At 33.7% G+C, this 13618-nt stretch overlaps 1 protein-coding gene across 1 annotated transcript; it reads right to left on the bottom strand.

Annotated features, from left to right (window-relative positions):
- Positions 1-3504: 3504 nt before the first annotated feature.
- Positions 3505-4725, bottom strand: LOC149496839 (uncharacterized). Its single transcript, XM_089719936.1, has 4 exons — positions 4563-4725; positions 4296-4409; positions 3854-3981; positions 3505-3717 (listed from the first exon to the last, which is right to left on the bottom strand). Exons 1-4 carry the CDS (start codon positions 4723-4725, stop codon positions 3505-3507), a joined length of 618 nt encoding a protein of 205 aa, XP_089576062.1.
- Positions 4726-13618: the final 8893 nt, after the last annotated feature.

The raw sequence follows: 13618 nt of genomic DNA, 5'->3' as shown, positions 1-13618 counted from the left end.
AAATTTATTTTTAATAAATATATATGATAAGGGGATATTTAAAAATTTTATATTTTATATTTTATTTTTTAAAAAAGTATCCAAACAAAACATAATCAAATCATAAAAATATTAAGATAAAATATTAACAAAAATAGTATACTTTTTTCTTTTTTTTTATGTCTCTCCTATATATAATATTATGTATATTCTATATAAAAATTTATTTTTAGAAAAATATATCCAATCAAAACATATAAATATAAAGAAGAAAGAATATTAATTATGAAAAACTAAAGAAAAGTTATACACAGCTGATGAAAAGTTATATTAATTTGACTTGTGCAAAGTTACAAGATTTTAGATAATATAAGGATGTATTTCTTAGAAAAGTATTTACTAGGAGAGATTATAATCATGCCTTTTGGAAAACAAGATTTATTGGTAGATTACCTAAGTTATTTGCTGAAAAGGTACGCTCGAGAATATGAAGGATATATGGTGAATTTATGCCTTATGATACCCTCACATACAGATAAATTATTAATCATATTAATAATGAAGGTTTAGCTTTATGTTCAGATTTAAGTTAAAAGCAAAAATGAAAAGTGAGTTTCATCAAAGTAGAAAAGTATTAGGAAGTTTTTGTAGTCAGTATGGATATGAAAGGTTAAATCCTCCTTCTGCTAGAAATAAAAAGAAACATAAGAAAAATCCCTATAGAAGACCTTTTAGAACTAAAACTTTTCGAGATAAGACCCTTAAGGATAATAAACCCCCTCATATTGCTAAGAAGAATACAATTAAAAGAAAAGGTAAAAGACAAACAGTGTGTTATAAGTGTGAAAAAGTAGGACACCATAAGTTGCAGTGCAAGATGAGAGAATAAATAAATAACCTAGATATATCGGATAAGTTAAAATAAAAAAATGATGAGTTTGCTTCTCATCAATATAGATACACATTTAGAAATAAGTGATAACCCTGAAGATTTATATAAAATAGAATCTAGTTATTCAGAAGATAGTTCAAGTGATATAGATAACTGTGAATGTGATGGTCCATGTATTTATAAGATAAATAGTATAAATGTAGTTACTAGAGAGACAGATTTTCTTTAAGATTGTATAGATAAAATCGAAGATAAGGACGTTAAAGAACAATATTTGTTAAAATTAAAGGATGTAATATTACATAAGACAAAAAACAATATGAGTCATATGAGTTAAAAGAAATATTTAATAGGTTCAATAGTAATAAAGAGAAACTTTCTCCTTCCTTAGCCAACCTACAAGGAGAAATTAAGACAGTTAAAGGGAAATAGAAGAACTAAAATAAGAACATAATAAAATTAAACAAGCTATCATTCAATTACAAGTTAATAAAATTATAGATGTTCAAGCAAAACTCTTAGAAAATATGAAAATTAATAATTTCGCCGAAACATTATCTTATGATGAGTTTATTAATGTAATATCTAGAGTAAGCTTTCAGAAATAGATAGTTTTAGTTAAAATAGTAGTTAATAAAAGAATTTCATTTAACTACGACTGCATTAGTTGACTTTGGTGCAGATCAAAATTGTTTGCAAGAAGGATTAATTCCAACTATATATTATGAAAAAACTAAAGAAAGGTTATACACAGCTGATGGTAGTAAGTTAAGAGTAGAATATAAGTTAACAAAAGCAAAAATATGTAGTGATGATTTTTGCTTTAAAACACCCTTTATTTTAGTTAAAAATCTCTTTATTTTAGTTAAAAATCTTACTACAGGATCATACTAGGAACATCCTTAAAAGGAATATACTAAATCTTGAAATTTTTTGGAAGTCGCTCAAAAGGTATTTCCTTCTAATTTCTATTTTGTTCCCGAGTCACTTTCAAAAATAAGGAAATTTTATGAGTTTATATTAGTTTATACAAATTCCATACATTGAGAGAAAATTTAATCAAAACTTTGTACCAAGTTCTTTCAACTATGAGGATTATAAAAAGCTTGCTATAATGCGTTTTATTTAAGAAATCATAATTATTCGTGGTTCATGATGATTCCACAAGGTTCAATTACATAATTTTCTTATTGGTTTCAAGAATGGTTCAAGTATTTCGGATGTTCAATTAAAATTTTCCCTACAAAGATACTACAAGGCTTTGAGCTCTATGATAAACAATTAACCAATTTCAGTCAAGATAAGCTACTCAGCTGATTGGTAGTGTGATTGAAAGTGTGGAGAGACAAAGGAAGAGACGTATGTTTAGTTTTAATTATGGAGTAAGAGTAATTATTAAACTCAAATGGAAAGGAGAGTAGAGTCGGGGCAAAGTAATATGATACACATAAGTATAAATAATCATATCAATTAACTAAAGCAAAATAATAATTTAATCAAAGTAATTTAAAATAAAACAGAGTTAAAAAGATAATTATATAAAAGAAAACTTTATTACTTACAAGAAAAAAGAGTCAAAGCTGAAAGAGCAGGGGATAGAGATAGCACAAGCACGCTTCTCTAAAACCTCTGCCTTTCTCATAACACACTTAGCTATTTATAGAAGAGTATGGACTTCATTTGGTTTAAAGTTCGGATAGCTATCATCTAATAGGATAAACCTTATCTACAAAAGATGGATAGGGCTAATACAAACAAACAGGATAGGGCCTAATATAGACAAACAGGACAAGACCTAATGTGGACAAAAGTTGGATAAGCCTCATACAAATAAGCAACTTTACAGATTTATATAATGACAGGACCCTGATAACAGAAGCAACTTTATTGGACATATTTGATATTTGTTTGAATTGGATAGAATTCAATCTATCTTATTTATATCATAACAATCGTCTTCATGGGGTGGTGAGTAGCTAAAAGTTGCTTCATTTTCATCTTCATCTTCTTGCGATACTTGACTATTTATATCTTGTAGTGTCTTCTTGAATTCGTCAATTGAACTGGTAGCGAGGAGGGCAGCCTGCCACTTGCTCGTATCTGTTAAGAAATCTAGATTCTTTGGATTTTCCGCCAAAGGTAAATGTCCCTTTGAACTGGTTGAACACAGGCTTGGGTCTGGTTGTAATTGTAGTTTTTGAAAAAAGAGAGTTTTATTTCTCTATATTTTGTTGTTATTATCCAATCTCTACTCTATTATATATATATCTATATACAAAAGAATGTTCCAATATAGGAAGTAATCTAAATAGGAATAAACCTAAACTAGGAAAGACAATATTTACCCTAATTACAAAGATTTTAACACTCCCCCTCAAGTTGGTGAATAGATATTACACATGCCTAACTTGCAAACTAACGGATGAAACAACTTGTTATTCAAACCCTTTGTTAAAACATCAGCAAGTTGCTCTTTTGAAGCTATATAGGAGACACTTATGAAACCTTCAACTATCTTCTCTTTTATAAAGTGATGATCACTCTCTATGTGCTTAGGTTGATCATGGTGGACTGGATTATTCATAATACTGATGGCTGCTTTATTATCACAAAACAAGGATATACTTGTTATTTCAACCAAGTTTAACTCTTCCATTAATCTGCGCAACCATAGGAGTCACATATTCCCTATGCCATGTCTTTATATTTAGCTTATGCACTAGACCTTTTAACAATAGCCTACTTTTTGCTTCTCCATGTGACCAAGCTTCCTCCAATAAAAACACAATAACTTGAGGTTGATCTCCTGTCATAAAGGGAACTAGCCCAATCCGCACCTGTACAGCCTGTTATTATCAAATGGCCATGTTTAAAAAATAAAAGTCCTATACCTGGAGCTGATTTTAAATATCTTAGAATTCGATGCACAGCTTCTAAGTGAGAATCCCGAGGGTCATGCATGTACTGACTCACTAAACTTACAGCATAGGCAAAATCTGGTCTAGTATGGGCAAGATAAATCAACCTCCCAACTAATCTCTGATACCTGCCAATATCAACTGGACTTCCCACTCCAGCTTGAAGCTTATGATTGGCTTCAATAGGTGATTCTACATATTTATATCCCAACATACCAATTTCTTTAAGGAGATCAAGGATGTACTTTCTTTGAGAAATAAAAATCCCTTTTTCTGATCTAGCAACTTCTATACCAAGGAAATATCTCAACTTTCCCAAATCCTTAATCTCAAACTCCTTAGCTAACAAACTTCTCAAGTGAGTCATTTCTTCTTCATTATTTCCAGTCATTACTATATCATCAACATAAATAATAAGAAATATAATGACTTCATGATGTTTAATGAACAAAGTATGATCAGCATCGCTTTGAATGTACCCAAAAGAAACCATAGCTTGACTAAACCTTCAAACCATGCTCTTGGTGATTGCTTCAACCCATATAATGACTTCTTCAGCTTGTAAACTTTTCCTCTAGTCTTATCATCATCAAATCCAGGAGGAATCTCCATATACCTCTCTTCTTTCAAATCACCATGTAGAAAAGCATTTTTAACATCAAATTGATGTAACTCCTAGTCAAGATTGGCTGCATAAGACAATAAAATTCTGATTGTGTTCATATTGGCTACAGCGGCAAATGTTTCCTGCTAATCAACTCCATAGGTCTAACTGAACACTCTGGCTACCAATCTAGCCCTATACCTCTCAATGGAACCATCTACCCTATGTTTAACTATGAACACCCATTTACATCTAACTGGCTTCTTTCCTGGTGGAGGAATTATAAAATCCCATATCTCAGTTTTCGCCAAAGCTCTCATCTCCTCAACCATTGCAGCCTTCCATTTTGAGTCCTATAATGCCTCTTGCCAATCTTGTAGTATAGAAATAGAAGAAACAGACAAAACGAAGGCTCTATAGGAAGGGGACAAAGCATTATAGGAGATAAAATAGGAGATGGGATGTTTAGTGCATGTTCTAACTCCTTTTCTACGAGCAATAGGAATATCAAGGTCATTATTAGAAGGACTAGAATCAATATTAGGATAAGAATCAATAGGATTAAAGAAGACTCACCAGGTTCTTATTCTTCTATATTTTCAGGGCCTGAAATTGGAGAGGACGGTTAATCAGAGGTCTCATGCTCCATGGTTGTATCTGTATTAGTCTGCTGTGTGTAAGTTTTCAAATCAGGTCTATCCAATCTTCCTAAAGGTTTGGGTGGTTGGTCTCTCTTTTTATCTATGTCTACAGGATTCTCCCCCTGGAAAGGAATGTCATCCATCACCTCTTCCATTTGATATTTCTCCCTCCGAAGAGGTGACTGGGAAGGAAAATAAGACTCAAATTCCCTAAAGGTAACATCCATACTCACAAAGTATTTCCTAGAAGGAGGATAATAACACTTGTGTCCTTTCTGAGTAGTAGAGTAACCAATAAACACACACTTTAAGGCTCTAGGATCTAATTTGTTTAGACTATTCTGATGAACAAAATAAACACAGCTAAAGACTTTAGGAGGTACAATATCAGAGTTTTTTCCTTGAAGAACCTCTAATGGAGTTTTAACGTTCAAAGTATGAAGAGGCATACGATTGATAAGGTAAGCAGCAGTCAAAATAGCATCCCCCCAATATGGTTTGGGAAGATTCATAGTGAACTTAAGAGACCTAGCTACTTCTAGTAAATGCCTATTTTTCCTTTTAACTACTCTATTTTGAGCACTCATACTGACACAACTAGTTTGATGTAAAATACCATTAGAATCTAAATAGGTACAAAAACCTGCATTCATGTATTCACGACCATTATCAGTTCTTAGGATTTTAACATGCGCATCAAACTGAGTACAAATCATTTTATAGAAGTTTTGAAAACACGAAAAAACTTTATTTTTTGTTTTCATCAAATAAACACAAGTCAATCTAGTGCAACAATCAATAAAGGTCACAACCATCTATAACCAGAAAGAGAGACAGTTTTAGTAGGACCCTATACATCAGAATGAATAGTAGCGCAAGGAATCAAACTTTTATTATTAATTGAAGAATAAAAATGTCTAGTGTGTTTGGCAAGTTCACAAGCATCACATTCTAATGAATCAAAATCACACTTAGCAGACAAAGTGGGAAATTAATGTTAGACACTAGAAAAGAAGGGATGTCCTAATCTCCTATGCCATTTAATAACTTCATGGGAAGGATTTATAGAAGTTCTTAATAAAGCTTGACTGGTACCCGAATTTGAAAAATGAGAAACGCCATCCAATAGATACAGTCCATCGTGCAAGCTACCACTGCCAATTGTTCTCTCCGTGTTCAGTTCCTGAAATATACAATGACTAGGGTAAACATTTACTTTGCAATTAAGTGCTTTTGTGATTAAGCTAACAGATTAATAGGGAATCTAAGAACATGAAGAACATAAGAGAGTTTAATATTGGAAGTACATTCAATAGGACCTGTACCAGCAATTGGTACAAAGGAGCCATGCGCAATGCGAATTCTGTATCTATATCAGTGAGAAGCAAACTCATCATTTTTTGTTTTAACTTATCCAATACATCTAGGTTATTTATTTTTTCTCTCATCTTGCATTGTGACTTATAATGTCCTTATTTTCCACACTTGTAAAACATTATTTGTCTTTTACCTTTTCCTTTAACTGTATTTTTCTTAGCAATCTGAGGGGTTTGTTATCCTTAAGGGTCTCGAAAAGTTCTAGTTCTAAAAGGTCTTCTATAGGAATTTTTCTTATGTTTCCTCTTATTTCCAACAGAAGGAGGATTTAACCAATCCTTTCATAACCATACTGACTACAAAAACTTCCTAATTCTTTTCTACCTCACTTTTCATTTTTGCCTTTAACTTAAGATCTATACATAAAGCTAAACCTTCATTATTAACATGATTAATAATTTCTCCATATGTAAGGGTATCATAAGGTATAAATTCATCATACATCCCTCGTATTCTCGAGCGTACCTTTTCAGCAAATAACTTAGGTAATCCACCAATAAATCTTCCTTTCCAAAAGGCATGACTACAACCTTGCCTCTTAAATACTTTTGTAAGAAATACGTCCTTATACCATCGAAAATCTTATAACTTTGGGCAAGTCAAATTAATTAATAATTCAGAGGCTCTAGCTTGATATTCTCCTGGTTCACCTATAAAGGTTTTAGTAATTGCAAAAATCAATGTATTAACTGCATCTTGTACAGTTGTATGTATTTGTTGTTGACCATCTTGTTTAACTATAGTTTTAGTAGCATTTAATATTTTGTCTTTCTTCTAAAGAAAGGTAATTATCCCACCATCCTTTACCTTTAGACTTATGAGCTGATGAGGCCATAATCATTTCCTGTAGCATATTTATTATTTGATATTCTGATAATCCATCTATATTCCATTCATTAATTGATTCTCCATCATATCTAGCCTGAGTCATGGCAGATCTATCTTCATATTATATATCTGGAGCTGTCGGCTTAGGATAAAAATTTATAGTTTTTGGTAATGGTGCATTATGAATCTTTAAACAATAAAATTTTCACTAAATTGTTCTTTTAATTGACTAATATTTATATCTAACTTTTCTTCTTCTTTTTCAAATTATTTATCTTTACTTAATACCTTTGTGGGTCCCATATGTGTATGGCACAACCCAAGAGGGGGGGTGAATAGGGCTTTCTAAAAAATAAAAATTTAACTTTAAAAACAAACTCAGAATTCTAGAGCAGCGGAAAAGTAATGCACTTGTGAGAATAAGTTATTGATTAAAACTTCCTAACAATGCCCTTATGCAGAAAATAGAAAGACTTTGCAAAGTACAGTTATTGATTAGAACTGCTTCATAATTTCTTATGCAATATCAAAACTACGTTTTGGAGGAAAGTATTATGTTTAGAACATCCTCATAAAGTTTAGATAAATATAAAAGACTATGTGAGAGACAGTTATTGAAATCTGAACTACTTCAAAGCTTCAATCAAGCTTAGAAAATTGATTAGAAACCCAAGTAGTGAAATATACTAAAAATAGAAGAACAATTTAGAACTTGGTATGTATATTCACTAAGCAGAAGTCTAGAGTTCTAATGTTCAGAAAAGACAAAGCTTATTTCAGTTTAGAACATCAAAACCATTAACAACTTTTTAGCATTTCTAAAATATAAACAGAAGTGCAAGTAAAATAATATCAAGCAAAAACTTCAGAAAGTAAAAAGATCCACACAGTGATTTATAGTGGTTCAGCACTAACTCGCCTACATCCACTCTCCAAGACTCATCTTAAGATCCTCAACTATGTTATCTCTTTTCAAGGGTAAAAGACAAACCAACAGTACAAGATAATAAATCAACTCCTAGATCTACCCTTTATCCCACTAGATTTTCCAAAGGTTCTAGTTAACCTCAACCCTTTATGTTTTCAGCAGAGAACATAAACTCAAATCAAGACATTAGAATCTCACTCACGGAGAAGGTCGCTTGATAACCTATTTCACAATAGTTTTTCACCTAAGCTATTACACAAAAGTTTATCAAATAAAAACCTGTCTACTAAAGATTACAGAATCTAAATAGACTAACAAAATGCAAATATAAGCACAGGAAAAATAGTTTTTAAGATTAGAAAATTGTTTTAGAAATCAAAACTGTTTTTTAAAAGAAGTTGTTATAAAATTTCTTTCTCTTTTAAAGATAAAATGAAAAGTATTAAGATGAAAAGAAATAAAGGGGATTGAGAATAAGTTTTGAGAGATAAAAAATATGATCAATGGACGAATACTCTTAAAAACTCTCTTCTCCCACGTCTTTTAAAGATAAGACGCCTTCTATAGAGAGGGATAAGAATCTCATATTAAGAAAGTAAAATCTCTTTTTCAAATCAGAATATTGACTTTCCATATTTAGAAGATACGGAGATCTTTGTTACCAATAATTCTTTTGAGTCAATATTCTGTATTTTTGGTAAGCAAATAAGAGATAATCTAACTTTCCTTTAAAAACAAAATTTTCGAAAATAAGGATTTGAAAATCTTCTTCGAAATATTTATTTACCAAAAACAATTGAGATAAAATCTCATTCATTTAGGTAAGAAGATAAAATCAAGATTTTGGATTTCTTTAAAAGATTTGTTTCCGAAAATGAACACATAAAGATTTTATTCGATTTATTCTATTACCAAAATTGTTTGAGACAAAGTCTCTTTAATTTACGTAAGTGGATAAATTTTGAACCTTTATGAAAATAATCTTCGAAAAAACTAAAATAAGTTTTTTCTAAAATACTTATTACCAAAAATGATTGAGACAAGATCTCCTCCATTTTAGGTAAAAGAATTAAGGAACGAAAAAGCTTTTAATTTTTTTTTTGAAAAAGCTTTTAATTTTTTTTAAGGAAATATTTTCGAAAACCCTTTTGATAAAGAGAGAAGAAATTAATTTTGTGCTTATAAATGGATGTTCTCTCTATCCTACAATAAATCCTAAAATCTAACCACTAAGGTCTTCAATAGTCTTCATGATCTTTGAAATTGTAGTACTTGCCTTGTTTATTTATTACTTTCCATAAATAATCTGCATAAAATATTATTAGCACAAATAACATAATTTAAAATTTATTTGTTTTGTTTTAATCATCAAAATCTCGAAATAAATATTTGACCCTTGAGCCAATAATCTCCTCCTTTTTGATGATGACAAAACTAATAAATTTATTAAACATAAAAACATGTGGTCCCCCTAAATTTATTCATGTCAATAAAATATAAGTTCTAAACATGACATATGTTCTATCATGAAGCAAGTTTAGAACATGTATAAAGCTCCCCCTGAGTAAGTGCAATAAAACATTTATGGGGATTTAGAACAGAAAATAGTTTTAGAAACTGATAGTAGAACATACAAATAGAAACGAAATTCTAAGTTCTAATAATCGGAGCATATGATCAGAGCAATAAGAAAAGAATAGAAACTGACATTAGACCAGAAATCTTAAGTCTAATTTGCAGAGCATACGTTAGAACAAGAATCTAGGTTCTAAAAACTAACCAATCAATTTCATCATATAAAACATATAGCTTATATTCTATTTTCTGTTTATATGGAAATAAACAAAATAACACAGATCAGAAAATAATAAGCAATAAGATGTAAGTACTAAAGTTACCACATATTAGCAGAGTACTAAATGATCAAAATATCCTGTGTTCTCCCCCTTTTTGTCATCATACAAGAGGGTTAGTAAACATCAAAGCAAAGATAAGTAAATAATAAACATAACAAACAGTAAAAAAAATAATTTAAACAGAATTTAAACAACACAACCTACAAAGACACACAAAAAAGAAATTGTTCAAAAAACATAGACAAACCAAGTAAAGAATATTAGAGGGGTTTGGAGTCAGTTCTAAGTCTCTTAGAACTTCTGAGATTTTGAGCAGGAGCGATTTCAGTAAACTTTCTAGACGCTTAGAAGAAGGGTACAGTGGAGGCTTTCTTCCATGAACTCTGTGCTTGCCAGCAGTGTGCTTTACTCTCTTTGGCATTTCTGAGGCAGGAGTGTAGGGTGTTCGTCACGCCCGACTCTAATCACCAGAGGAATTGTCCGCTTTGGATCAAGCCAAATCCCCCATATAAGATTGGCAAGACCCGCACAGTTTTGTCCTGCAGGTGAAATGGGAAACTTCCCAGGAGGTCACCCATCCTAGGATTTCCGTTAAGCGAGCACGCTTAACCTTGGAGTTCTTCCAACTCTCCAGCCATTCCACCAAAAGGCGCCTCTAATGATTAGTTTCCCCCTTTTCGATATATGATTCAATTCATTCCTGTGCCCCGCATTCCACTACCCTAGCTAGCCTGCCATCCTAGAAACTAGCCAGGAGCTTCGCTCTACCCGCCCTCTTAGGATCGCCCTCTGGAGATTTTGAACAGGAGCGGCTTCAGTAAAACTTTCTGGATGCTTAGAAGAAGGGTACAGTGGAGGCTTTCTTCCATAAACTCTGTGCTTGCCAGCAGTGTGCTTTACTCTCTTTGGCATTTTTGAGGCAGGAGTGTAGGGTGTTTGTCACGCCCGACTCTAATCACCAGAGGAATTGTCCGCTTTGGATCAAGCCAAATCCCCCATATAAGATTGGCAAGACCCGCACAGTTTTGTCCCGCAGGTGAAATGGGAAACTTCCCAAGAGGTCACCCATCCTAGGATTTCCGTTAAGCGAGCACGCTTAACCCTGGAGTTCTTCCAACTCTCCAGCCATTCCACCAAAAGGCGCCTCTAATGATTAGTTTCCCCCTTTTCGATATATGATTCGATTCATTCCTGTGTTCCGCATTCCACTACCCTAGCTAGCCTGCCATCCTAGAAACTAGCCAGGAGCTTCGCTTTACCCGCCCTCTTAGGATCGCCCTCTGGAGATTTTGAGCAGGAGCGGTTTCAGTAAAACTTTCTGGAAGCTTAGAAGAAGGGTACATTGGAGGCTTTCTTCCATGAACTCTGTGCTTGCCAACAGTGTGCTTTACTCTCTTTGGCATTTCTGAGGCAGGAGTGTAGGGTGTTTGTCACGCCCGACTCTAATCACCAGAGGAATTGTCCGCTTTGGATCAAGCCAAATCCCCCATATAAGATTGGCAAGACCCGCACAATTTTGTCCCGCAGGTGAAATGGGAAACTTCCCAGGAGGTCACCCATCCTAGGATTTTCGTTAAGCGAGCACACTTAACCCTAGAGTTCTTCCAACTCTCCAGCCATTCCACCAAAAGGCATCTCTAATGATTAGTTTCCCCCTTTTCGATATATGATTCGATTCATTCCTGTGTCCCGCATTTCACTACCCTAGCTAGCCTGCCATCCTAGAAACTAGCCAGGAGCTTCGCTCTACCCGCCCTCTTAGGATCGGTTTGCCGGGTCGGGATGTCACAGGCCCACCAGCTTTCGCATGGTTCGTCCTCGAACCATACATCTACTGGAGGGGGTCCGGCTCTAATACCAACTATCACACCCGACTCTAATCACCAGAGGAATTGTCCGCTTTGGATCAAGCCAAATCCCCCATACAAGATTGACAAGACCCGCACGGTTTTGTCCCGCGAGTGAAATGGGAAACTTCCCAAGAGGTCACCCATCCTAGGATTTCCGTTAAGCGAGCATGCTTAACCGTGGAGTTCTTCCAACTCTCCAGCCATTCCACCAAAAGGCGCCTCTAATGATTAGTTTTCCCCTTTTCGATATATGATTCGATTCATTCCTGTGTCCCACATTCCACTACCCTAGCTAGCCTGCCATCCTAGAAGCTAGCCAGAAGCTTCGCTCTACCCACCCTCTTAGGATCGCTTTGCCAGGTCGGGATGTCACAGTGTTCCCTTGACTTTCAGAGTAGCTAGCCTTCTTTCATTAATGTTTTTCATCTTTTCTAAGGATTCAATGAGGGACTGATTACAGCCTTGGTTTTTTTTTATTGCCTCATCAAGCTCCTTATTGTGTTCTTCTATAAGCTCTTTTTCCATTTTGCCCAGCATAGCTTCTCTACTCCTTTGTACTAACAGAAGTACAAACTCCTTCTCATCCTTAGCCTCAATTTCTTTTTCTTCTTCACTCAATTCTAATTTTTCTGTTTCAGCATCACTGGCTTCCTCAATCTCTACTGTCTCTTCTTTCTCAATCTTTTTAGAATACTTTTTCTCTTCAGTCTTAACTTCCACTTTTTCTTTTTCTTCTTCTATTTCCTTTTCTGATTCTGTTTCAATTCCAGCTATCGTCTCCTTTTCTTCCTCTATTTCTTCCTTCTCTTCTTCTTTTAATTTCTCTTCCTTTTCTTTCTTCTCTGCATCCTCCAACTTAACTTTCCCTTTTTCTCTTCTCTTCTTTTTCTCAGCTTCTTGTCCTTTTCCTTCTTTTTCTTTCTTTTCTTTCTCTTCTTCAATTCCTTTTTCTTTTTCTTCATCTCCTTCTTCGTCTTTCAGTTTCAAAGACCCACTGTCTAGCTTTAAAACATTGTGACCCTCACTTTCATGTAACTTTACTTCCAAAAATTCAAACACAAAGGTGAGCACCATGCCATAAGGTAGTTTCTTAGAGCTATTCTGCATTTTATCAAAGATGGTGTGACAAAGATTGAAGGGTTTCTTCTCAGTTATATGCCACATTATGCACATCTCAACCTGATTCATATAAGTGAGTGAAGCACTCTTTGGGTAAATGTAGTGCACAATCAATTTATACAACCACTTCATGCTGTCTGTTAAGTTTGAACATTCAATAACACCCTGTTTATCTGCAGAACCTTTCTTCAAAATTTTCTTAACAAATTCTTCCTTTTTGAATTTGCTAACCCTTGAAATATCTTTGATTTTCGTTACTCTAGACCTAGTGTTTGGTATATTAAAAATCTTGCTGAAGCCAGCGTAAGACAATGGTTTGATTTCTCCTTCAATTTTTACAAAAATTGATTCTGACCCACTAGTTTTAAGAGAACCGTAAAACTACTTAACCACATTCTCATAACACGGTCTGTTCAAGGATAAAAAATCCATCCATCCCTGGAACTCAAAGAAATCCTTAAAGTTGAACTTGTCCTTCCCAAAGAACTTCTAGTCTATTACATAAGAATGCCTAAGAGAGTATGGAGAAAGAACAGATTTACCTTTGGCGCGAGAACTAGCAACCTATTTCTTTGATTTTTCTGTTTTCACTTTTTCTTTCTTTGGTTCCTCGACAGATTTCGTTT

Source organism: Jatropha curcas, chromosome 4 (assembly GCF_041381405.1).
Source record: "Jatropha curcas cultivar XTBG-Jc1 chromosome 4, XTBG_Jcur_1.0, whole genome shotgun sequence".
NCBI classification, from domain to species: domain Eukaryota; kingdom Viridiplantae; phylum Streptophyta; class Magnoliopsida; order Malpighiales; family Euphorbiaceae; genus Jatropha; species Jatropha curcas.
The sequence above is the reverse complement of the archived record's forward strand: the minus strand, read 5'-3'. Positions and strand labels throughout refer to the sequence as shown.

What these genes read in the sequence shown, in the direction of transcription:
- LOC149496839 (XM_089719936.1), bottom strand. Translation starts at nt 4,725, where the DNA reads ATGGTTGAGGAGATGAGAGCTTTGGCGAAAACTGAGATATGGGATTTT. An exon ending in ATTGGTAGCCAGAGTGTTCA is followed by an intron (nt 4,410 to 4,562) that starts GTTAGACCTATG and finishes ATTTGAAAGAAG; the next exon opens with AGAGGTATATGGAGATTCCT. An exon ending in GACCAGATTTTGCCTATGCT is followed by an intron (nt 3,718 to 3,853) that starts GTAAGTTTAGTG and finishes TGATAATAACAG; the next exon opens with GCTGTACAGGTGCGGATTGG.